Source organism: Grampus griseus, assembly GCF_964374135.1.
Source record: "Grampus griseus genome assembly, chromosome: 16".
Taxonomy (NCBI): Eukaryota; Metazoa; Chordata; class Mammalia; order Artiodactyla; family Delphinidae; genus Grampus; species Grampus griseus.
Genome location: NC_139010.1, coordinates 66,974,224 through 66,999,647, shown reverse-complemented (window position 1 = coordinate 66,999,647; position 25,424 = coordinate 66,974,224). Strand labels below are relative to the sequence as shown.

Below are 25,424 nucleotides of genomic sequence, written 5' to 3'. Positions count from 1 at the left end.
GAGAGCTGCCAAAGAAGAACAAGAATGGTATTTGGTAAGGTACTTGCACTTTCGGAATACTAAAAAAAATGAGAACATTTATAATGATGAAAACATACCCTCTCTCTGCAATTTGGAGGTGGGGTGGGTACAAGGAGGTACCCACTTTTTGGTTATTTGAGGGTAACCAAAAGAGTTGATGAGGAAATATTCTTCTTTAAAGAAGAAAAAGTTAATAAACACAAGAAGAATGATAGAATTAGAAAATCACTATTTTGTAACACCTAATGAAATATTGATTGAGCAACAATCATCAATGACCGTTAAAACTATTAAGTGAAAGGTTGATAAATCTGCATAAAACATGACATCACCTGAACCCACTGACCAATGTTATCACTATCATGGGACAATCAAAAATAACACTGATGCAACAGGAAGTACAGAGCGCCATGAAGTATTCTTGCCTCAAAAAAGAACATGAATTTAATCAGGCCTCTAGATCTACCAACCAGTTTACAAGAAATATGAGGGACAGAACATGTTAAATGCCACCATGAGGATTCATTCAGCCAAATCTAGAATGTGGGAAACTATAAGAAAAATGGCCCAGTTTCCCAGGTTCTACAAGAAATAATTGGCACTGAAAAAAAAAGTGGGAAAGGGAAAACTATTATAGATTAGAAGTACAGTTGACCCTTGAACAACTCAGGGGGTTAGGGATGCCAACTCTCCACACAGTCAAAAATCTGAGTCTAGCCTTACAGTCAGCCCTCCCTATCTGCAGATTCAACCAATCATGGATCATGTAGGTGCTGTAGCACATATTTATTGAAATATATCGACACATAAGTGCACCTGTGCAGTTCAAACTTGTGTTGTTCAAGGGCCAACCGTACCTTAAAAAGTACAAACAAATGTAATGTAGACTTTGTTTGGGTTCTAATTCAAACATACCAGGGCTTGCCTGGTGGCACAGTGGTTGAGAGTCCGCCTGCCGATGCAGGGGACACGGGTTCGTGCCCCGGTATGGGGAGATCCCACATGCCGCGGAGCGGCTAGGCCCGTGAGCCATGGCTGCTGATCCTGCGTGTCCGGAGCCTGTGCTCCGCAACGGGAGAGGCCACACAGTGAGAGGCCCGCGTGCAAAAAAAAAAAAAAAAAAAAAAATTAACATCACCAGTAATAAAACATATCAACATAATGTATCTTCCTGATACTATGAATTGAGAAGGGCACAACATCACTTCTGTGATATTTCTTCCCCCAAATGTATAATACCTCAATCTAATGAAAAACATCAGACAAACCCAAATTGAGGAACGCTGCATAAAATAACTGACCAATATTCTTCAAATGTGTCATGGTCATGAAAGAAAGACTGAAGAAATATCTCATGCAATGTAGGATACTGCACTGGATCCTGGATCAGACAAAGGACATTATTGGGGAAAGTGGTGAAATTTGAATAAGGTTTATAGATTAATTAATAGTATTGCATGAATGTTAATTTCCTGGTTTCAGTAACTATTATGGTTACATGAGATATTAACATTAGGGGAACCTGGGTGAAGGGTATATGAGAACTCAATTTTCTACAGAAAACTTATAACTTTTAAGTCTAAAATTGTTTCAAAGTGGAAAATTTTCAATATACATATAATCAAGAAAAAAAATTCTATAATTCATACAGGCATTGCTAGACAATGTTGTGACTACATAAAATCTAGAATGCTACATTCAATGTTGGCAAAAAAGGAAGCAAATACAATGCCACCCAACCTCCCCTCTCTAAATTCAGATACAGGGATGCTAGTGTTTCATTAGCAAAGAAGCTCACTGCCTACCTCGCTCTGAATCAGAACGATCTGAAGAAATAGTTGATCCAATGCTGTCCATTCGTATTCGTTCCATCTCTTGAGGACCCTGCAGCTGTTCCAGTCGCCGCTTTAAAAATCTCTGTTCTCGTTCCAAATTCTCTAGCTGGTGCTGGCTCTTCCTTTCAGCTTCTTCAAGTTTCTAAAATGATAAAGTGATATTTAAGTTTGTGTGAGGTACAGTACAAACAATAAAACTGATTCCTACCTAACATCTCAAAAGATTTCTTCTTCGACAGAGAAAACATGAATGACTATACATGTGTGTGTATACATAAAAACATACACAAGTATATATTTTTTAAACATGAAAAATAGTTATTTCTTCACTTTGTGTGTGTGTGTGTGTGTGTGTGTGTGTGTGTGTGTGTAATGAATGCTACATTACTAGAACAGTATAGAATTCTCAAAGTCTGTCAAGTTACCACCACAAAAGAGAAACTTGCTCTGCCATATAGTTTGATGGAAAATTACTGAGAGACACAGCCAAATGAAGTCATCTCCACCAGAGGGCACAACTGCCTTCCTTCAGGGTATCAGCAGAGTAATTGTTATTTTCCTAGTATTCTCAGCTCTTCAAATGACCACGCTGTCAAAACAATTTAATGTAATCAGGTTATGTTGCTCCCATCAGATTAGCTGATAAGTTTTCAGAAAATTTCTCTTGAGGTCAGTTATTAAAGGAGGTCACTGTGCTAGCTGATATATATGAATAGGAATCATTGCTAAAAAGAGAGCAGGACTGAGAATCATGTGAAAATATGACAAAAAATTCCTACCTTGATGTGTGCTTTGGCTTTGTTGAGCAAACCAAGTGTTGTGTGCCTGGTGCAATCTGGTCCTAGTGGAATCAGAACTTTTAAGCGTTCTAAACACAGGCGAAGATGAGCTCGTCTAAGAAAGACAAAAAAGTCCAATCAGTACAGCCTGAATATTCCACTAAAAACATCCTAAAGCCTATTTTAAGACAAATAAGAATTTGTACATTATTCAGTCTATAACCATGTTACGCCCCTAATTCTTCAGTTTCAACAAAGTATCTGCATGCAAGTGAAGGTGTGCCTACAGGTTTTCAGTTTCTGACATTTCTGTTGTACTCTGAAAACATCGGTCACTTCAGATTATTATCCCCAATGGTTATCTCTGTCAGAGGTGATTTAATTTTAACCTGCCCCATAAACTGTCTCAACTGTATTAATGTGGAAGTAGGAAAACATATTTGGGCAACTGTATTTGATTTTGAATGTGTAAAACCACAGGCTAGAATAGAGGTTTTCAGCTTCAGAGCACCCCAAAATGCTCACAAATTTCCATTTCTTCCCTTCCACCTTTCATTCACACACACACACCCCTCTCCACAACTGTAGCCATCCTACAGTGTTTATGTTATTATGTATTAGGCTGAACCATACAAAATTTCTGATATTCAACCATTTCTCACTTATAAAAATGGCAACTTCATATGATCCAACACAATAGAAACAGCAAAATTCTGTGGCCAGTGAGGATAGGGTTAGGCAAAATGTATGGCCCTGAGATCAATTCTAGCCACTGAAACAACAACCCATAAAATAGTCCCCTGCTTCCTAATATCTAAGTGTACCAGCTATCATTAGCTTTTCATTTTTATTTCTGTCTCCCTCTTCCCTCTTACTACCCCTTACCCACCACCTCCAATTTTCTACACATGGAAAAAAGCCATGACAGAATTCTTCACTAAAAGTCACTGTATTCTTTAATACACCCATCCTATGGGCAAGTTAGGGAAATTTTCTCTGTAAATGCTAGTAGAGAGCCTCATGAATTTATATTCCCTATACCCTACAGGAACTATGATTACCATGATGAGAGTTCTGGGTACATAATTTCACCCTGAAACAATACTAGTTCGTATATCTGGTCCTGTGCTTCATAAAGTATAACATAATTAATCACTTAATAATATATCTGAAAAGAAAATCCACAGATGTGCTCATAGATTAGCTCTATTCTGTAAAGAGCCATAATTGAACATTTAGCAACTGTTTCAACTGTCCCACAAATAGAACACATCCTCCATTTTTTCCTCAAAGAGGGCCAAAACGGTCTACTAGCTCAACCACCGACCTATGCTTTCTTTGCCTTAATACATAAGAAATAATGTCAAGAGACATTCTCAAATGCTAGCAATTTCAAAGAGGGATATGATAAGGCAGCCAATTATGTCATTGACAAGTAAGGATGATTAAGGGTAGTGAGGTCAGAGATCTGGCAGATGAATTGTCAAGATTCTTCCAGTATCCACTAGCCCAGCTAGTTAAAGGTCTGCTAGCATTTCCATTCCAAATCTCTTATTGAGTTCAACAACTAAAATCTAGTAATTGGCTCCAGGCTGAAACGTGACATACCTAATGTGGATAAGGAAAAAATTTTTTTAAACTTGCCCTAAATTAAAGGATTATCAATGGATTCCCCTTAATGAGATTTAACAATTTTAAAGTCACTCTCCTCCCCTGCTATGCTTCCCAAAATCATAGAACCTTTAGTAGAATTTTCCTTTTTAATTGGAAAATCTCTTAGGTGAGGACTCTCACATGATCACAGAGTGCTCTTGCTGAACAGACTAAAACTAAACAAAATAAAGTCCACATTAAAAAGTGCCTTTGAGATTGGTTCAAGATGGCAGAGCAGAAGGACGTGCTGTCACTCCCTCTTGGGAGAGCACCGGAATCACAACTAACTGCTGAACAATCATCGACAGGAAGACACTAGAACTCACCAAAAAAGATACCCCACATCCAAAGATTAAGGAGAAGCCACAATGAGATGATAGGAGGGGCACAATCACAATAAAATCAAATCCCAAGACTGCTGGATGGGTGACTCCAAACTGGAGAACACTTATACCACAGAAGTCCACCCACTGGAGTGAAGGTTCTGAGCCCCACGTCAGGCTTCCCAGCCTGGGGGTCCAGCAATGGGAGGAGGAATTCCTAGAGAATCAGACTTTGAAGGCTAGCGGGATTTGATTGCAGGACTTTGACAGGACTGGGGGAAACAGAGACTCCACTCTTGGAGGGCACACACAAAGTAGTATGCACATTGGGACCCAGGGGAAGGAGCAGGGACCCCATAGGAGACTGAACCAGACCTACCTGCTAGTGTTGGAGGGTCTCCTGTAGAGGCAGGGGGTGGCTGTGTCTCACCATGAGGACAAGGACACTGGCAGAAGTTCTGGGAAGTACTCCTTGGCATGAGCCCTCCCAGAGTCCACCATTAGCCCCACCTAAGAGCCCAGGGAGGCTCCAGTGTTGGGTCACCTCAGGCCAAAGAACCAACAGGAAGGGAACCCAGCACCACCCACCAGCAGAAAAGTAGATTAAAGTTTTACTGAGCTCTGCCCACCAGATCAACAGCCAGCTCTACCCACCACCAGTCCCTCCCATCAGGAAACTTGCTCAAGCCTCTTAGATAGCCTCATCCACCAGAGGACAGACAGCAGAAGCAAGAAGAAATACAATCCTGCAGCCTGTGGAACAAAAACCACATTCACAGAAAGACAGACAAGATGAAAAGGCAGAGGATTAGGTACCAGATGAAGGAACAAGATAAAACCCCTGAAAAACAACTAAATGAAGTGGAGATAGGCAACCTTCCAGAAAAAGAATTCAGAATAATGATAGTGAAGATGATCCAGGACCTCAGAAAAAGAATGGAGGCAAAGATTGAGAAGATGCAAGAAATGTTTAACAAAGACCTAGAAGAATTAAAGAACAAACAAACAGAGATGAACAATAACTGAAATGAAAAATACACTAAAAGGAATCAATAGCAGAATAACTGAGGCAGAAGAACGGATAAATGACCTGGAAGACAGAATGGTGGAATTCACTGCTGCGGAACAGAATAAAGAAAAAAGAATGAAAAGAAACAAAGACAGCCTAAGAGACCTCTGGGACAACATGAAACATAACAACATTCGCATTATCGGGGTCCCAGAAGGAGAAGCGAGAGAGAAAGGACCAGAGAAAATATTTGAAGAGATTATAGTCGAAAACTTCCCTAACATGGGAAAGGAAATAGCCACCCAAGTCCAGGAAGTGCAGCGAGTCCCATACAGGATAAACCCAAGGAGAAACACGCTGAGACACACAGTAATCAAACTGGCAAAAATTAAAGACAAAGAAAAATTATTGAAAGCAGCAAGGGAAAAACGACAAATAACATACAAGGGAACTCCCATAAGGTTAACAGCTGATTTCTCAGCAGAAACTCTACGAGCCAGAAGGGAGTAGCATGACATATTTAAAGTGATGAAAGGGAAGAACCTACAACCAAGATTACTCTACCCTGAAAGGATCTCATTCACATTTGATGGAGAAATCAAAAGCTTTACAGACAAGCAAAAGCTAAGAGAATTCAGCAACACCAAAATCAGCTTTACAACAAATGCTAAAGGAACTTCTCTAAGTGGGACACACAAGAGAAGAAAAGGACCTACAAAAATAAACCCAAAACAATTAATAAAATGGTAACAGGAACATACATATCGATAATTACCTTAAATGTGAATGGATTACATGCTCCAACCAAAAGACACAGGCTCGCTGAATGGATACAAAAATAAGACCCGTATATATGCTGTCTACAAGAGACCCACTTCAGACCTAGGGACACATACAGACTGAAAGTGAGGGGATGGAAAAAGATATTCCATGCAAATGGAAATCAAAATAAAGCCAGAGTAGCACTACTCATATCAGATAAAATAGACTTTAAAATAAAGAATGTTACAAGAGACAAGGTAGGACACTCAAGGGTTCAATTCAAGAAGAAGGTATAACAATTATAAATATATATGCTCCCAACATAGGAGCACCTCAATACATAAGGCAATTGCTAACAGCTATAAAAGAGGAAATCGACAGTAACACAATAATAGTGGGGGACTTTAACACCTCACTTACACCAATGGACAGATCATCCAAACAGAAAATTACTAAGGAAACACAAGCTTTAAATGACACAATAGACCAGACAGATTTAATTGATATTTATAGGACATTCCATCCAAAAAGAGCAGATTACACTTTCTTCTCAAGTGCACACACAACATTCTCCAGGATAGATCACATCTTGAATCACAAATCAAGGCTCAGTAAATTTAAGAAAATTGAAATCATATCAAGCATCTTTTCTGACCACAACGCTATGAGATTAGAAATCAATTACAGGGAAAAAAATGTAAAAAACACAAACACCTGGAGGCTAAACAATACATTACTAAATAACCGAGAGATCACTGAAGAAATCAAAGAGGAAATCAAAAAATACCTAGAGACAAATGACAATGAAAACATGATGATCCAAAACTGATGGGATGCAGAAAAAGCTGTTCTAAGAGGGAAGTTTATAGCAATACAAGCCTACCTCAAGAAACAAGAAAGATCTCAAATAAACAATCTAACATTACACCTAAAGGAACTAGAGAAAGAAGAACAAACAAAACCCAAAGTTAGTACAAGGAAAGAAATCATAAAGAGCAGAAATAAATGAAATGGAAACAGAGGAAATAACAGCAAAGATCAATACAACTAAAAGCTGGTTCTTTGAGAAGATAAACAAAATTGATAAACCATTAGCCAGAATCATCAAGAAAAAGAGGGAGAGGACTCAAATCAATAAAATTAGAAATGAAAAAGGAGAAGTCGCCACTGACACCACAGAAATACAAAGCATCCTAAGAGACTACTACAAGCAACTCTATGGCAATAAAACCTGGAAGAGGGGGCTTCCCTGGTGGCGCAGTGGTTGGGAGTCTGCCTGCCGATGCAGGGCACATGGGTTCATGCCCTGGTCCAGGAAGATCCCACATGCCGCGGAGCGGCTGGCCCGTGAGCCATGGCCGCTGAGCCTGCGTGTCCGGAGCCTGTGCTCTGCAACGGCAGAGGCCACGACAGTGAGAGGCCCGTGTAATGCAAAAACAAACCAACAACAAAAAAAAAACCTGGAAGACGTGAACAAATTCTTAGAAAGGTATAAGCTTCCAAGACTGAACCGGGAAGAAATAGAAGATATGAACAGACCAATAACAAGTAATGAAATTGAAACTGTGATTAAAAATCTTCCAACAAACAAAAGTCCAGGAACAGATGGCTTCACAGGTGAATTCTATCAAACATTTAGAGAATCGCTAACACCCATCCTTCTCAAACTCTTCCAGAAAATTACAGAGGAAGGAACACTCCCAAACTCATTCTATGAGGCCACCATCACCCTGATACCAAAACCAGACAAAGATACGACAAACACAGAAAATTATAGACCAATATAACTGATGAATACAGATGCAAAAATCCTCAATAAAATACTGGCAAGCAGAATCCAACAACATATTAAAAGGATCATACACCATGATCAAGTGGGATTTATCCCAGGGATGCAAGAATTCTTCAATATATGCAAATCAATCAATGTGATACACCATATTAACAAACTGAAGAAGAAAAACCCTATGATCATCTCAATAGATTCAGAAAAAGCTTTTGTCAAAATTCAACACCATTTATGACAAAAACTCTCCAGAAAGGGGGCACAGAGGGAACCTACCTCAACATAATAAAGGCCATATATGACAAACCCACAGCAAACATCATTCTCAATGGAGAAAAACTGAAAGCATTTCCTCTAAGATCAGGAACAAGACAAGGATGTCCACTCTCACCACTATTATTCAACATAGTTTTGGAAGTCCTAGCCACGGCAATCAGAGAAGAAAAAGAAATAGAAGGAATCCAAATCGGAAAAGAAGAAGTAAAACTGTCATTGTTCGCAGATGACATGATACTATATAGAGAATTCTAAAGATGCTACCAGAAAACTACTAGAGCTAATCAATGACTTTTGTAAAGTTGCAGGATACAAAATTAATGCACAGAAATCTCTGGCATTCTTATACACTAATGATGAAAAATCTGAAAGAGAAATTAAAGAAACACTCTCATTTACCACTGCAACAAAAAGAATAAAATACCTAGGAATAAACCTACCTATGGAGACAAAAGACCTGTATGCAGAAAATGCTAAGACACTGATGAAAGAAATTAAAGATGATACAAATAGATGGACAGATATATCATGTTCTTGGATTGGAAGAATCAATATTGTGAAAATGACTATATTACCCAAAGCAATCCACAGATTCAATGCAATCCCTATCAAATTACCAATGGCATTTTTTACAGAACTAGAACAAAAAATTTTAAAATTTATATGGAGACACAAAAGACCCCGAACAGCCAAAGCAGTCTTGAGGGAAAAAAACGGAGCTGGAGGAATCAGACTTCCTGACTTCGGACTATACTACAAAACTACAGTAATCAAGACAACATGGTACTGGCACAAAAACAGAGATATAGATCAATGGAACAGGCTAGAAAGCCCAGAGATAAACCCACGCACCTATGGTCAACTAATCTATGACAAAGGAGGCAAGGATATACAATGGAGAAAAAACAGTCTCTTCAATAAGTGGTGCTGGGAAAACTGGACAGCTACATTAAAGAATGAAATTAGAACACTCCCTAACACCATATACAAAAATAAACTCAAAATGGATTAGAGACCTAAATGTAAGACCGGACACTATAAAACTCTTAGAGGAAAACACAGGAAGAACACTCTTTGACATAAATCACAGCCAGATCTTTTTTGATCCACCTCCTAGAGTAATGGAAATAAAAACAAAAATAAACGGAATCTAATGAAACTTAAAAGCTTTTGCAAAGCAAAGGAAACTACAAGCAAGACAAAAAGGCAACCCTCAGAATGGGAGAAAATAATTGCAAATGAAGCAACTGACAAAGGATTAATCTCCAAAATATATAAACAGCTCATGCAGCTCAATATTAAAAAAACAAACAACGCAATCCAAAAATGGGCAGAAGACCTAAATAGACATTTCTCCAAAGAAGACATACAGATGGCCAAGAAGCTCATGAAAACCTGTTCAACATCACTAATTATTAGAGAAATGCAAATCAAAACTACAATGAGGTATCACCTCACAACAGTTACAATGGGCATTATCAGAAAATCTACAAACAACAAATGCTGGACAGGGTGTGGAGAAAAGGGAACCCTCTTGCACTGTTGGTGGGAATGTAAATTGATACAGCCACTATGGAGAACAGTATGGAGGTTCCTTAAAAAACTAAAAATAGAGTTACCATATGACCAGCAATCCCACTACTGGGCATATACCCAGAGAAAACCATAATTCAAAAAAACATGCACCCCAATGTTCACTGCAGCACTATTTACAATAGCCAGGTCATGGAAGCAACCTAAATGCCCATTGACAGACAAATGGATAAAGAAGATGTGGTACATATATACAATGGAATATTACTCAGTCATAAGAAGGAACGAAATCACGTCATTTGTAGAGACGTGGATGAATCTAGGGACTGTCATACAGAGTGAAGTAAGTCAGAAAGAGAAAAACAAACATCGTATATTAACGCATATATGTGGAACCTAGAAAAATGGCACAGATGAACTGGTTTTCAGGGCAGAAATTGAGACACAGATGTAAAGAACAAATGTATGGACACCAAGGGCGGAAAGTGGCGGGGGTGATGGTGGTGTGATGAATTGAGAGATTGGGACTGACATATATACACTAATAGGTATAAAATGGATAACTAATAAGAACCTGCTGTATAAAAAAATAAATAAAATTCAAAAAAAAAATAAAAAGTGCCTTTAAACTCTTCATTAGGATTATTATACCATATACCTAACAACTGAACTCATGTGAGATGACTGGAGGGTGGAGAGAGACTGGTGGTTCTCTTGTAATAATTAGAGGCTCCCAAGGGAGCTCTGAATTCAATCATCTAAAAAAGTTAACAAAGCAACTAACTAGTAAAGTTAACAAGTATTTTGCCACAGGAATAACTTGTCAATTTTGTTTAAATTATTTAACCCCAGAAATTCAGTGCATATATAGGAACTTTTACTTTTAGCTTAAGAAACTTCAAAATGACTCCTTACTATAGTTTCATATCAAGAAAAAAAATGGGTGGGTCATTCTGTTTTGTGAGATCTAAGTTAAAGTCATATTAACATCTAAGCAGAATTTGCAGCAACATGGATGCAACTAGAGATTATCATACTAAGTGAAGTTAAGTCAGACAGAGAAAGACAAATATCATATGATATCACTTATGTGTGGAATCTAAAATATGGCACAAATGAACATATCTACAAAACAGAAACAGACTCACAGACACAGAGGTCAAACTTGTGATTGCCAAAGGGGAGGTGGGAAGGGAGAGGGATGGACTGACAGTTTGGGGTTGGTAGATGCAAACTATTACATTTAGAATGGATAAACAACAAGGTCCTACTGTATAGCACAGGGAACTATATCCAATTTCCTGGGATAAACCATAATGGAAAAGAATATAAAAAAAGGAGTGTGTGTGTGTGTATACACACACATACATATATATATGGATAACTGAGTCACTTTGCTGTACAGCAGAGACTGGCACAACATTGTAAATCAACTATACTTCAATAAAAAAAAAGATGAAAAAATAAAACTACGCTTTAATGTGAAAAAAAAAACATACAATCTAGGCAGAAATCAATTAACAAGGGACTTCCCTGGTGGCACAGTGGTTAAGAGTCTGCCTGCCAATGCAGGGGACATGGGTTTGATCCCTCGTCCAGGAAGATCCCACGTGCCGTGGAGCAACTAGGCCCGAGAGCCACAACTGCTGAGCCTGTGCTCTAGAGCCTGCAAGCCATGAGTGCTGAGCCCACCTGCCACAACTACTGAAACCCATGTGCCGCAACTGCTGAGCCTGTGTGCTGCAACTGCTGAGGCCTGTGTGCTGCAACTGCTGAAGCCCACACGCCTAGAGCCCGTGCTCCGCAACAAGAGAAGCCACTGCAATGAGAAGTCCATGCACTGCAACGAAGAGTAGTCCCCGCCTGCCTCAACTAGAGAGAGCCCATGCACAGCAATGAAGACCACCCCCCTCCCCAAAAAAAGCAGCCAAAAAAAAAAAGAGAAGAAATCAACTAACAATATTAAAATGTCTGTTTTCTCTGTTTAAAAAATCATTCAGTTGTATATTACATGACTTTGTGTACTCAGCAATGAAGTTCCAGACACTTGTTTGAGTGGGAGAAGTAAAAAAATGTATATTTTAAGAGTTTATAATCTAGACTACAGAACGAAACATTTTGTTTCATTTGGTTCACAATGAAATGAGTCATACAGGTATCAAGGGCAACAGAATCTGAATAAAAGGAGAGATTGTAATTGGAGAAGGCAGCCTTATAAAAGAGGTTGAAACTTGACTTTGAACTTGAGGGATGCTTAATTTGTTTATGAAAAAAGCAAGGATTTTCAAGGTAATTAAAAGAGTAAAGGATTCAAAGTTCAAATATTGGAACCAAGTTTAAACCAAAAATTAAAAATAGTTATTTTCGTTCAAGAGAAAACAACTGAATTGGAATTCTATAAGGAAATATCAGCCAAGTTCAGCAGTCTGGTGATCTACAATAGCACTGTCAAATCAGGAGCTACCCAGGCCAAAGGAGTCAAGGTGTAAGTAATGCCTAAATGAACAGGGAAGGCAGACTGCTCCTCTAAAATATTTTTTTTTATTGGCCACTACTGAACATTTTTTCAGTCAAGTCAATTTTTTTAACCATTTTTAAAAATTGAAGTATAGTTAATTTACAATGTGTTAGTTTCAGGTGTACAACAAAGTGATTTGGTTATACATACATTTTTTTTTCAGATTCTTTTCCATTATAGGCTATTACAAGATACTGACTATAATTCCCTGTGCTATACCATAGGTCCTTGTTGTTTATTTTATATATAGTAGCATGTATATGTTAATCCCAAACTCCTAATTTATCTCCCCCACCCCTATCCTGCTATTCCCTTTGGTAAGCATAAGTTTGTTTTCTATGTCTGTGAATCTACTTCTGTTTTCTAAATAAGTTCATTTGTATCATTTTTTTAGATCCCACATATAAGTGATATCATATGATAGTTGTCTTTCTCTGTCTGACTTAACTTCACTTAATATGATAATCTCTAGGTCCATCCATGTTGCTGCAAATGGCATTATTTCATTCTTTTTTATGGCTGAGTAATATTCCACTGTATATATATATATATATATATATATATATATATATATATATATACACACACACCACATCTTCTTTATACATTCATCTGTTTTTTTTGTAAACATCTTTATTGGAGTATAATTGCTTTACAATGGTGTGTTAGTTTCTGCTTTATAACAAAGTGAATCAGTTATACATATACATATGTTCCCGTATCTCTTCCCTCTTGAGTCTCCCTCCCTCCCACACTCTCTATCCCACCCCTCTAGGTGGTCACAAACCACCTAGCTGATCTCCCTGTGCTATGTGGCTGCTTCCCACTAGCTATCTATTTTACGTTTGGTAGTGTATCTATGCCCATGCCACACTTTGTCACAGCTTACCCTTCCCCCTCCCCATATCCTCAAGTCCATGCTCTAGTAGGTCTGTGTCTTTATTCCCGTCTTACCCCCAGGTTCTTCATGACATTTTTTTCCCTTTAGATTCCATATATATGTATTAGCATACGGTATTTGTTTTTCTCCTTCTGACTTACTTCACTCTGTATGACAGACTCTAGGTCTATCCACCTCGCCACAAATAACTCAATTTCGTTTCTTTTTATGGCTGAGTAATATTCCATTGTATATATGTGCCACATCTTCTTTATCCATTCATCTGTTGATGGACACTTAGGTTACTTCCATGTCCTGGCTATTGTAAATAGAGCTGCAATGAACATTTTGGTACATGACTCTTTTTGAATTATGGTTTTCTCAGGGTATATGCCCAGTAGTGGGATTGCTGGGTCGTATGGTAGTTCTATTTTTAGTTTTTTAAGGAACTTCCATACTGTTGTCCATAGGCTGTACCAATTTACATTCCCACCAACAGTGCAAGAGGGTTCCCTTTTCTCCACACCCTCTCCAGCATTTATTGTTCCTAGATTTTTTGATGATGGCCATTCTGACTGGTGTGAGATGATATCTCATTGTAGTTTTGATTTGCATTTCTCTAATGATTAATGATGTTGAGCATTCTTTCACGTGTTTGTTGGAAATCTGTATATCTTCTTTGGAGAAATGTCTATTTAGGTCTTCTGCCCATTTTTGGATTGGGTTGTCTGTTTTTTTGTTATTGAGCTGCATGAGCTGCTTGTAAATTTTGGAGATTAATCCTTTGTCAGTTGCTTCATTTGCAAATATTTTCTCCCATTCTGAGGGTTGTCTTTTGGTCTTGTTTATAAGGTTTCCTTTGCTGTGCAAAAGCTTTTAAATCACATTAGGTCCCATTTATTTTTTTTTTATTTCCATTTCTCTAGGAGGTGGGTCAAAAAGGATCTTGCTGTGATTTATGTCATAGAGCGTTCTGCCTATGTTTTCCTCTAAGAGTTTGATAGTGTCTGGCCTTATATTTAGGTCTTTAATCCATTTTGAGTTTATTTTTGTGTATGGTGTTAGGGAGTGTTCTAATTTTATACTTTTACATGTACCTGTCCAGTTTTCCCAGCACCACTTATTGAAGAGGCTGTCTTTTCTCCACTGTATATTTTTGCCTCCTTTATCAAAGATAAGGTGACCATATGTGCGTGGGTTTATCTCTGGGCTTTCTATCTTGTTCCATTGATCTATATTTCTGTTTTTGTGCCAGTGCCATACCGTCTTGATTACTGTAGCTTTGTAGTATAGTCTGAAGCCAGGGAGCCTGATTCTTCCAGCTCCATTTTTCGTTCTCAAGATTGCTTTGGCTATTCGGGGTCTTTTGTGTTTCCATACAAATTGTGAAATTTTTTGTTCTAGTTCTGTGAAAAATGCCAATGGTAGTTTGATAGGGATTGCATTGAATCTGTAGATTGCTTTGGGTAGTAGAGTCATTTTCCCAATGTTGATTCTTCCAATCCAAGAACATGGTATATCTCTCCATCTATTTGTATCATCTTTAATTTCTTTCATCAGTGTCTTCTAATTTTCTGCATACAGGTCTTTTGTCTCCTTAGGTAGGTTTATTCCTAGATATTTTATTCTTTTTGTTGCCATGCTTTATATGGCATGGGAGTGTTTTCTTAACTTCATTTTCAGATTTTTCATCATTAGTGTATAAGAATGCCAGAGATTTCTGTGCATTAATTTTGTATCCTGCTACTTTACCAAATTCATTGATTAGCTCTAGTAGTTTTCTCTTAGCATCTTTAGGATTCTCTATGTTGATGGACATTTAGGTTGCTTCCAGGTCTTGGCTATTGTAAATAGTGCTGCAATGAACATTGGGGTGCATGTATTTTTTTGAATTTTTATTGAGTTATAATTTACATACCATATAATTCACTTGCTTTACTTGTACAATTCAATGATTTTTGGGTATATTTAGAGAGTTGTGTAACCATCACCACAGGCATGGAGTTTATTTATTTATTTTTTGGCCACACTGCATGTAGGATCTTAGTTCCTCAACCAGGGATCGAACCTGTGCCCCCGGCATTGGAAGTGTGAAGTCTTACCCACTGGACCACCAGGTACATCCCGCCTGTATCTTTTTTTTTTTTTTTTTTTTTTTTTTGCGGTACGCGGGCCTCTCACTGTTGTGGCCTCTCCCGTTGCGGAGCACAGGCTCCGGACACACAGGCTCAGCGGCCATGGCTCACGGGCCCAGCCGCTCCGTGGCATGTGGGATCCTCCCGGACCGGGGCACGAACCCGTGTCCCTTGCATTGGCAGGCGGACTCTCAACCACTGCGCCACCAGGGAAGCCCCCGCCTGTATCTTTTTGAATTAGAGTTTTCTCTGGATATATGCCAAAGAGTAGGATTGCAGGATCATATGGTACTCTGTTTTTAGTTTATTAAGGAACATCTATACTGTTATCCATAATGCCTGCACCAATTTACATGCACACCAACAGTGTAGGAGGGTTCCACTACTAAGCATTTCTTCAGTCAAGTAATTTTAAATGTGCTCCAAGATGCAATTTATATTAAGAAAACATATCCTGAGATAACATGTCTCACAAAGGCCAGTGATGCCATTTTCCATGTTTTGTAAATAGGGTCCTTCAAAACAGATAATATTATGAAGGATGAGTGGTGAATGATGTCCTCTGCTCTTCTGTGGGGACAAGTGTATGTGTGGGAGCCAAATATCATTTTCTCCAGTTTTTGTACTTGTAAGTGAATCGGGCATTTGGAGAATAGAATAACAAAGGGTTAATGGAAGTTGAACGATAGCAGCTGACCAAGGCGGAGCCACACTTTTCAAAGTTGGCATTCAAATACTGCATATAGTTTTTCACATGTGCTTATATACCACTTTTAAGTAAATGCAATGGACTCTCTGTGACTGTAAACTGGAAAGTTCAATCAGAAAATCCATTCTCTTACATGTGTAAGTATTTTCTCTCCAGCAAATTATGAAACGAACTGTATGGCAAAATTCTTCTTCCCTTACAATGGTGCTGTGCTGCTCTCCACCCTTTCCCCCATAGTCGCCCTGCTGGTAACCAGATTGCAAGCTTAACCACCAATGACCTAGAAAGGCATGTCTTTTGATGCCATCTGGTCCTTTCTTTTCTTGCCTTCATTCTCATGTGACTGGTGGCTCAGGAGTCTCCTGTACAGAGCTGCCAAATCATGAACTGTAAGACAATGGGGGAAAAAGAGGACAAGAGACAGAGAAGAAAAAAAGCTTGGTTTGATTTGAAAATCCTTATGTACTGAGAAAAAATTTGCAACTATCATGAGATGATGTTTTTCAAGTCTTCAAGGAGTGGAAGAACTGACATAAAGAAGGATTCATGAAAGGCATGGTTCTGTACCTTTAGTCAAAGTAGGGTAAGAAGGTTGGGGAAAGTTAAGGCTGCTGTTCTGAATATTCTGGTGAACATTAGACTAACAATCAATAGGAAAAAACCTCACATTGTAAAATTAACGTAATCAGACTTGATGGAAAAAACGTAGCACCCTGGTTAGCAGTTACTTAACTTTTCACAACACATCAATAGCTCAATAAAAACTATACAACTAAAATCTTTCCTAATTTAGCGTGAGTGACTGTAAAGCAAAGTTAAGATTAGACACTGCAGCAAGAGGTGCCTTGTGAGAAAACTGGAGTCTTGCAGAGAGGGAGGGGGCAAGACAATGGAGAGATGGCAAAGTACTTTTATTTTCAAAGACACTTTGAGGTTTGTTTTAAAATGAGATTTAAAAGTGGGTTTTACCCAGGGGAAGAGGCAATTCCCAGTGACTAACCCTGTTGGAGAGAAGGTCCTATCAGAATTACCCACACCTTCAAAAAGGGCAAGCCCCTTGTGGGAGAAGGAACAATTAGAGTCTGTTTGGCTTTTATTTTGGTAGATTGGGATCATTTTTCCCTGAAAGAACCAGTGCTGCTTTTGATTTCAAACCTTGTAAACTCTACTGCCAAAGTGAAATAACACAGAACATGAGGGGAAATGATTTTGCCATAAAATGGCCCCTGCTAGTAGGTGTGATATTTTAATGCATAGGTATATCAACCAGAAGAAGCACACTGTTGAGGGAGGAGAGAGGAAAGAATTCCCTTTCAGAAAAAAATTGCAAGCCTCTATCACACGATGATGTTTTTCAAGTCCTCTCTTGAAACTCTAATCCCTCTGCCCAACAACAATAAGAAATTTAACGCCTGCCCAGCCTCACAAACCATCCACTGGCTGATGCCCTTGGAGGCACGGTCCTTCACTGGAACTTACTTGTCTTTCATTCCTCCACTACGGGATACCAAGACTTTGCCAAGTAACGAAATAAAAATGGAAAACAAGTCAAGCGATAGGGACAGTACTGTATTTTCCTCTCTGTTGAATGTTACGCAATGGGCTGTGAGTCCTCCCTTGAGCCACTTTCTTCAAAGCTGCAGTGGCTTGTGGCCAGGTTTCCCAACTCCCTACACAACACTTTTGCACATGACAGCAACTAGCTGTTTTTCCTACACATTTTATACTCCAGCATTTCTCTAAATGTAACATGCTGAGAATTTTCTGAAAATCAACAGTTACCAAAAAAACCAACCAAACAAAAACCTGCCTGCCTCCTTTCTTATAAAGAAAAATGACATTAAAGATGGATCCAGATATCAAGCACAATCATGCTACACATGAACTTTATTTACAAAAACAAATATGATCATATTCTGCTGTTCAGCTTACTCTGTTTGTGAAATAAGCTTTAGACAAGCTATTCCCATAAAATGGCACATGATAATTATATGCTTCATTTACAACTTATACATTATCTACTTCATAAAAAATAGACTATTAACTCCCAGTGAGTAACTTAGTAAGTGGCATTTCCCTAGCGTTGGAATTGACTGTGGTGTCATGGGGCTTAAGGACAATAAAATTAAAACTTAGGAGAATAGCTAGGACCCTCTTCTCACTTTTCAGAAAAAAACTGCTTTCATTAATATTCCTCTTAATTCAACTGGTATCTTGTAAAATAACCAGATAGGAATATTAACAAGTGTTATAATGAAGTTGTAAATTATATAAAGTACATAATATTATGATAATATAAATTATTCTATAGTCACATTTATCCACCTCAGCACTTAAAGGGCTCATCTATATACAAGATAAGAAAATCAGTAAGGTTGAGATACATGTTACTCATTCTTTGAAAACTTTTAAAAATCACTTTCTCCCAGTAAAATCAAAGTAGTTCTTAGGGTAGGGAGACAGAGAGGTTTTTTTAAAGTTATTCTATTTTTTAAAAATAAATTTATTGATTGATTGATTTAAACACTTTTGGCTGCATCGTGTCTTCGCCGCTGCACACGGGCTTTCTCCAGTTGCGGGGAGCGGGGGCTACTCTTCGTTGTGGTGCGCGGGCTTCTCATAGTGGTGACTTCTCTTGTTGCGGAGCACAATCTCTAGTCGCATGGGCTTCAGCGGCTGTGGCACGTGGGCTTCACTAGTTGTGCATCGCAGGCTCTAGAGCACAGGCTCAGTAGCTGTGGTGCACAGGCTTAGTTGCTCCGTGGCATGTGGGATCTTCCCGGACCAGGGCTCAAACCCGTGTCTCCTGCATTGGCAGGCAGATTCTTAACCACTGCGCCACCAGGGAAGTCACCAGAGAGTATTTAAAGCCAGAAAGTTAAATATAGTATGCCTTCCAGAAGTCATAATTTTCCTCAAAGGTTTGGAAAAAGAACACTATTTTACATAAAAACAAGAACTGATAATATAGTGTTTATATAAAATAGTGTTCTTTATATGAAGAAGACTTTAAATAAATCTTAACATTATTTCACAGTACAACCCAGGACCTCCAGGAATCTATGTTAAACTATTAGAGCAAATTACTACAGATCACTATCAGAGCTTGGGACTTCAGAACATCAATTCTGAATTATTGTTAGGATTATGTCTTTCAAAGGTTTAGAGAGAGAGAAAGAGTGGAGTGGGGGAAGTGAGCAGGGGAGAGGTGAGTACTCAATAAATTAATGAGGACAGTGACATATTCTTTCTTAAACTACACAGATGCCATGCAGGCTGAAATTTTAGTCTTTACATCTCAGAGATATGAAGAGGATGAAGTGCCACTCAGTCGATAACAATGACCATCAGTAAACAAAGAGCTACACTCTATTATGCCACTGAATTAGATGCTGTAAAACATTTTTAAAGATGCCAGTAGGGTTTCCCTGGTGGCGCAGTGGTTGAGAGTCCGCCTGCTGATGCAGGGGACGGGGTTCGTGCCCCGGTCCGGGAAGATCCCACATGCCACGGAGCGGCTGGGCCCGTGAGCCATGGCCGCTAAGCCTGCCGTCAGGAGCCTGTTGCTCAGCAACGGGAGAGGCCACAACAGTGAGAGGCCCGCATACTGCAACAAAACAAAACAAAACAAAACAAAACAAAGATGCCAGTAATAATCTTTATCTGTTTGAAGATGCTATAATTTGGCCTACCACCTTTCCAGCTCCACCTACCATTATCCATTCCCTTTTGCAAACCTCTTCCACAAACCAAAGGTTTGTATTTACGGATTTCTCTACCTGGAATACCCTTTCCTCCAGTCCTCTAGTGGGCATCTAACTCATTTGTCAGCCCACAGCCAAACTACTGTTTCTTCCATGAGGCCTTCCTTGCCATATCCCTTCCTCAGATAATTAATACTTGATTTTTACACTAATCACGCTATATTTTAATTATCTTCTGGATAAGAATTAATCCATACTTTTTAGTCATTTCAGTTCTTCCAATACCCAAACAGAATGACTGGCCCACAGTGGGGAGAAGGGGTGTAGCAATTTCTAGTGGATATTTCTGGGACTCTCTAACTCACCAAAGTTGAGGTAAAAATACAGGGGCCTCCAAACAGTATAATCAGATGGCAGGCCAACATTCATGAGAGATTTGCTTATGGATGCCAGAACACTATACTTTGGTGTGCAGCTGTGGTCGCCATCCAAGATGACTACACAAAGAGTAACTGACAATCTCCAACCAACTCTTGTTAAGAGTCGACATGAAGCAGAGGGTTGGGAACTGCATCCATTACAAGAGAGTGACTTATCAAAGTATTTACAGTGATGGGGGACTAGGTCAACAATATCAAATATCAGGTAACTTTTTAAAATCCATTTTTTTGGTCACCAATATCAACTTTCTGACCTTACTGACAGGCCTCCTAGCAAGTACAAAACCTGGCTGATAAGTCTGGCCTCTGTTCCAGCTGTTGTTCAAGAAATGGTGATAATAACAAGTATGATGACAGGAAGGCAATTATTAAGGAGAAAATAGAAAAAAAAAAAAGCTAAGAAAACCCAGGTATGAGAGGGAAAAGTCTAAAAAGAAATACTCCACAATGCAAGGGGGAAAAAAATTAAATGAACAGTTTTTATCTCATTTGGTAAGATGAGAAACTCATGTCTGCATAGTTTTACAAGTTCCCAGGACTGCTGATCCCTTGAAGCCTACAGTACAGAACACATAAATTATTTCTTTTTTATTGTCCTGCATTCATCTCTAAGGGAGACTTGACTTTTGACAGCCTCATTTGAAAAAAATAATTAAAATCTGGTTCCAGAGGCATATGTTCTCTACTGAAACTCCCACAAGGAACCCAATCTCCAAAGTGATTTAACGGAAATTGCTCACTTGATATCCATTCTGTGCTCAACTTAACTTCCACGCATACGTCTCATTCCCTCTCATATCTGTTTACAAGAATTTTGTTAAAAAAAAAAAAAACTTGATCATTCATTGACCATATTTCTTCTTTGGTCACACAAGAACTTTCTGTATTCCAAGTTTCAAAGTCTGGGAAATAGGGCTACATCACTGGTGAAAACAGTGGCAATTTGTTCTAAATACAAAATAGCTTATTTTCCTTTGGCAACTCTCCAGGGTTTTGGGTGGAGGGAAAGGATACTCCTCTCTGGAGAGATCAGGCTCTGAACCTGGCCTACTGTCAAAACTTAGCCGTGGGTGGGAGATAAATTTTTAAAAATTATTTATCTTTCACGTCAATTTGGAAACTGATTAAAGATTTTTGCATTATTAACAGTTTTTCTACTCTTCAGTCTTTTGTTGGTGTTCATCCCTATTCTGGCAGCCCCCATTGGCTGATTTAATGGTACCAAGGGGCTGAGAAGTGTTGCTGTCCAAAAGAAAAAGCATTCTCTCACAGGGACTGGGAAGGCAATCTGCAATCACAACAGTAGCTACTTGTTAATTTTCTATTTGAAACACAGTGATGTCAATAGTATTGTACCCTGCCAGCCACCATGGGGTAAAGTACATTTTGAAACCAAAACAAACTTCCTACGTGCTGGCAAGTCAGATTTGAGACACAGTGATAACTTTCTGTAAGACACTGCCCTAGTTTTATATACAAAATGCACACAACAAGCATCAGTCTATTATTCTATAAGAGTTTAAGTCTACCTCTCACAGCTCCATTCCTACCCACAGCCCAGTACAGTTTATCAAATCACAGTCCAGGGTGGAAGAGGGAAAAAGGAAGAACTATTGTTACTGACCTCTAATAAAATGGCGATCCTGCTTAGCACAAACAGCACACTCCAAGAATGCTTTGTAATGTAGATGTTCATTTAGAAGCATAAAATGAAAATAGCTTGATACCTTTAAAATTAGCCCCACTATTAAGATGTGATTAGTGTAATAGTTCACTTTAAGGAGGTGTATGCACTTAGGAGGAAAGGCACCTTTCTTACATGAAACAGAAACACTCTGGCCTAAGAATTAATGCATCCCTGGAAGATGAATATTCACAATTTGTACTGAATATAAGTAACCTGAAATAGAGAGCTAAATGACTAAAACTGGTGACCATGCTTACTACTGGGAGACGGCAAATGGTTTGGCATCGCTGGACATCTACCAATTTAGTCAATCCAAGCCAGGGATTATTTTTAAAGCCCCATTTTAGCAAAATTTCCCCAAAATCAAAACGTGGGGTTTTCTGGTTTTGTTTTTGTTTTGGGGAGGTAAAATTTGGGGCAGGAAAAAGGGTGACAAAGAGCAATTGTTGGCCAGGTGTAATTTTAAAAAAATTAATCCTGAGGTATCTGTAGGGCATTTCGAACCTTTTAAAAACTAAGATTCACAGAATTTTAAAGTAAGATTCACAGAATTCACAATCCTGACAATGACAGAGAATTAATGTTCTTATTTCAAAGTTACTTAACTCCTCTGATCTTTCTCTTTCATTATATACTGTATCACATTTTTTTCTGACCACAAAGGGCCCAACTGAAGAGTAGTTTTTGAGAGTTACTTTTGGAGGCAGCCTCGCATAACAGCTGGCACCAATCCTAGGCATGCTCTCCTCTGATAAAGCAGAAATTTTTTCAGTGTTGTATTAGGGCACTGACAGAAGAGCATTTTTAGGCAGGTAGAAAGTGAACATGCCTTAAGAACTACTTTACTTCTAAAAACTCTTCTGAAAAGGAAAGGTATTCAAAGGATTAAGAACGATTACAATAGTCTCCTAAAAGGTAAACTTTTATCAGTAAAAGACTGAGTTCAGATTAAGACTGTGTTGCAACACTACACTTTGTGGCTTGTTTCTATTTATATTTGTCTAAATCTTAGTTTGACTCTCCTCTGGATAAGCACAGAAAAAAATTAAATGAGAAAAGAATCAGAGATATAGTATTTATTTTGTATGATTCCAGCCTCAAGGCAATACCATTATAGTTTTCTGTTCAAGGACTGCTACAAAAGTGCCATTACACTTTGATTCCAGGAGAACAGCCTTGAAAAATCTATATCGTTCTGTGGATTTGAGAAGAAGGAAAAGCCATGCTGAGGGAACATGTTCCATTTTGTTAAACCACTCAATCAAAATCCTGGCTGTTCATGGGGGAGGTTGTGTGGCTCTCTCAAGTATATTCCAACAACAACAGCATAAAAACTGTTGCTTCAGCCAAAGAAGGGGGTAGAGTTAGGAGGTTAAGTTTGCCCAACTTGGCCACAGTTCCTTTCAGTTATTAGAAATACTACAGTGTGAAAGTCTTGAAACATCTTCCAGGATCACCAACATCTCTAATCTCAGGGTACAAAAGATACATGAAGGATCCTTTGAAATAAAGGAAAATAAGACCCAAAATTTATTCAGTATTCTTCTAGACACACCAATATTTCCTGAATATTGCAAGCCAACAAATACATGTTTCTTCCTTCATCTGACCCAATACACGCAGCAGTAAACTCCAACTGCTTTCAAGGGAGTTCTAAGAGCCCAATATCACCAAAGTGCTCTTTAGGAAAAGCCTCCTCCATTTCAAAAATAGCAGTCTTGCAAAGTCGTTCAGCTCTATCTAAACTGTGTTATGTTTACAAATGTTTTAACTGTGAAGACGGAATTTCCAATTGAAAAAGAACCTTATTTAGAAGACACTGAATTTTTTTTACAGCTATGCCAAATACAAGCTGTTCTGTAAAGGAATAATTGTGAATCCAGCTGGATTAAAATGAATCAAGATAGAAAAACCATACAGACGTTACAGCCCTAGAGAAAAATGCAATAATTGGTCACACCAATGATTCAGATACCAAAGAGTAAGTTTTGTCAGTGACACCAGCAGGCTCAGGGAAACTACGATGATTATCCTACATGACAATACATGTATATTACAGAGACATACTCCTAACATCTTCTTACTAAAGTGCAATAGCAATGTTTTTTCAAAGAACTGATCTAAATTGGTTTGACTTTATTTTCATTTTTTATTAGGGTAGTAAGTCCCTATGTAGCTAGCACTCACTGTGTACAGCAGAACTGTCCTATTTTTAATCCGAAAATTCCTCCTTCAAGCTTTCCAAGCTTCAAAGGAGTACACTTCCTAATTCTAGTCCGTTATAATTTTGGTGAAAAAATCTTAGTTGTATCCTTTATTAATTTCCAGATTTCTCGCTTGTTCTAATTTAGCTATTGCATTTCCAGATTAGAAAGATATTTTTTCTCATTTAATTTTAGATTATTTTAAAGGCTCAGCATTGCTCTAATACTTTGGGATAAAAGTACTGGAAAATAAAGGATTCTATTAAAAAATAGATTTTTTGGTAATGGCATAAAATCCTATATCAACCTCCCACATCAGGCAAACTTAAAAGTGGCAGGTTGTACGTTGAAATTTTTAAAAGTCAACAATCTAAGGTTGATGTACTAGAGCAGGCACAGAGTTTACAAAGGCACAGGATTTCTCACAGATATATCTTGTTCAGGGTTCTCTATTAAAGGATAAATTGAGACACACTCAGATGAAATATAAGTTACAAGGGGAAACACATGATAGCAAAAGTTACTTGGCTCTTCATCATAAAGGGCTTACTGGAGTACAGTGAACACCTTCAAGAGTACTCCAAAACAAAATGACATCCAAGAGATTCTGGACAGCTAAGAAAACTGGCCTTTGGTGTTATCCTTATTTACCTGAAGCTATAGCAGATGTACCTGCCCCAGCTGAAGCTTTTGGCTGTTTTCACAAGACACTTGGGCATTCATCTACACTGCCAGTACAAAAGAGGGAGAACCCTAGTAGACACCCCTTCATAGGGAAAACACAGCCATTACAAATGACACTGTATTTTAGCTGTCATTAAAGAAATACCAGGAAAGCAACTATAGATTAAGAGAATAAAAAGGCTTTATCACATTCTCTAAATGTAGTCCCAGGCCCATATCTATCTTATCCATGCTGAATAGCTGAAAGTCCACTTTCACCCCAGAACAAGTGACAAATTATCCTTTAATGACTGAAAGAACAAAATAGTTTCAGATGCAGCATTTCTCCTGAAAACCCTTTCAAACACACTGACAATGTTTTAAAACCAACTTTGGCAAACTCCTACAGAGAATCATGCAAGTCACAGGAATAATCACTCGTAACTTAGTTGTTCATACAAGCCTCAGCCCATGATAACCACCCTGCTTTGAGTTTACCACAATTCC

The 25,424-nt window shown here is 38.4% G+C and overlaps 1 protein-coding gene across 3 annotated transcripts in view; it reads right to left on the bottom strand.

Moving 5' to 3' along the window:
• Nucleotides 1-25,424, bottom strand: part of MXI1 (MAX interactor 1, dimerization protein) — a gene marked incomplete at its 5' end in the record, with an annotated part of 99,781 nt that overhangs the window by 5,401 nt on the left and 68,956 nt on the right. For all 3 annotated transcript variants that reach the window (XM_082673572.1, XM_082673574.1, XM_082673573.1), the window contains 2 exons: nucleotides 1,827-1,998; nucleotides 2,636-2,750. In XM_082673572.1, coding sequence (XP_082529698.1) covers nucleotides 1,827-1,998; nucleotides 2,636-2,750 — 287 coding nt within the window. The remainder of the gene's footprint in view (nucleotides 1-1,826; nucleotides 1,999-2,635; nucleotides 2,751-25,424) is intronic.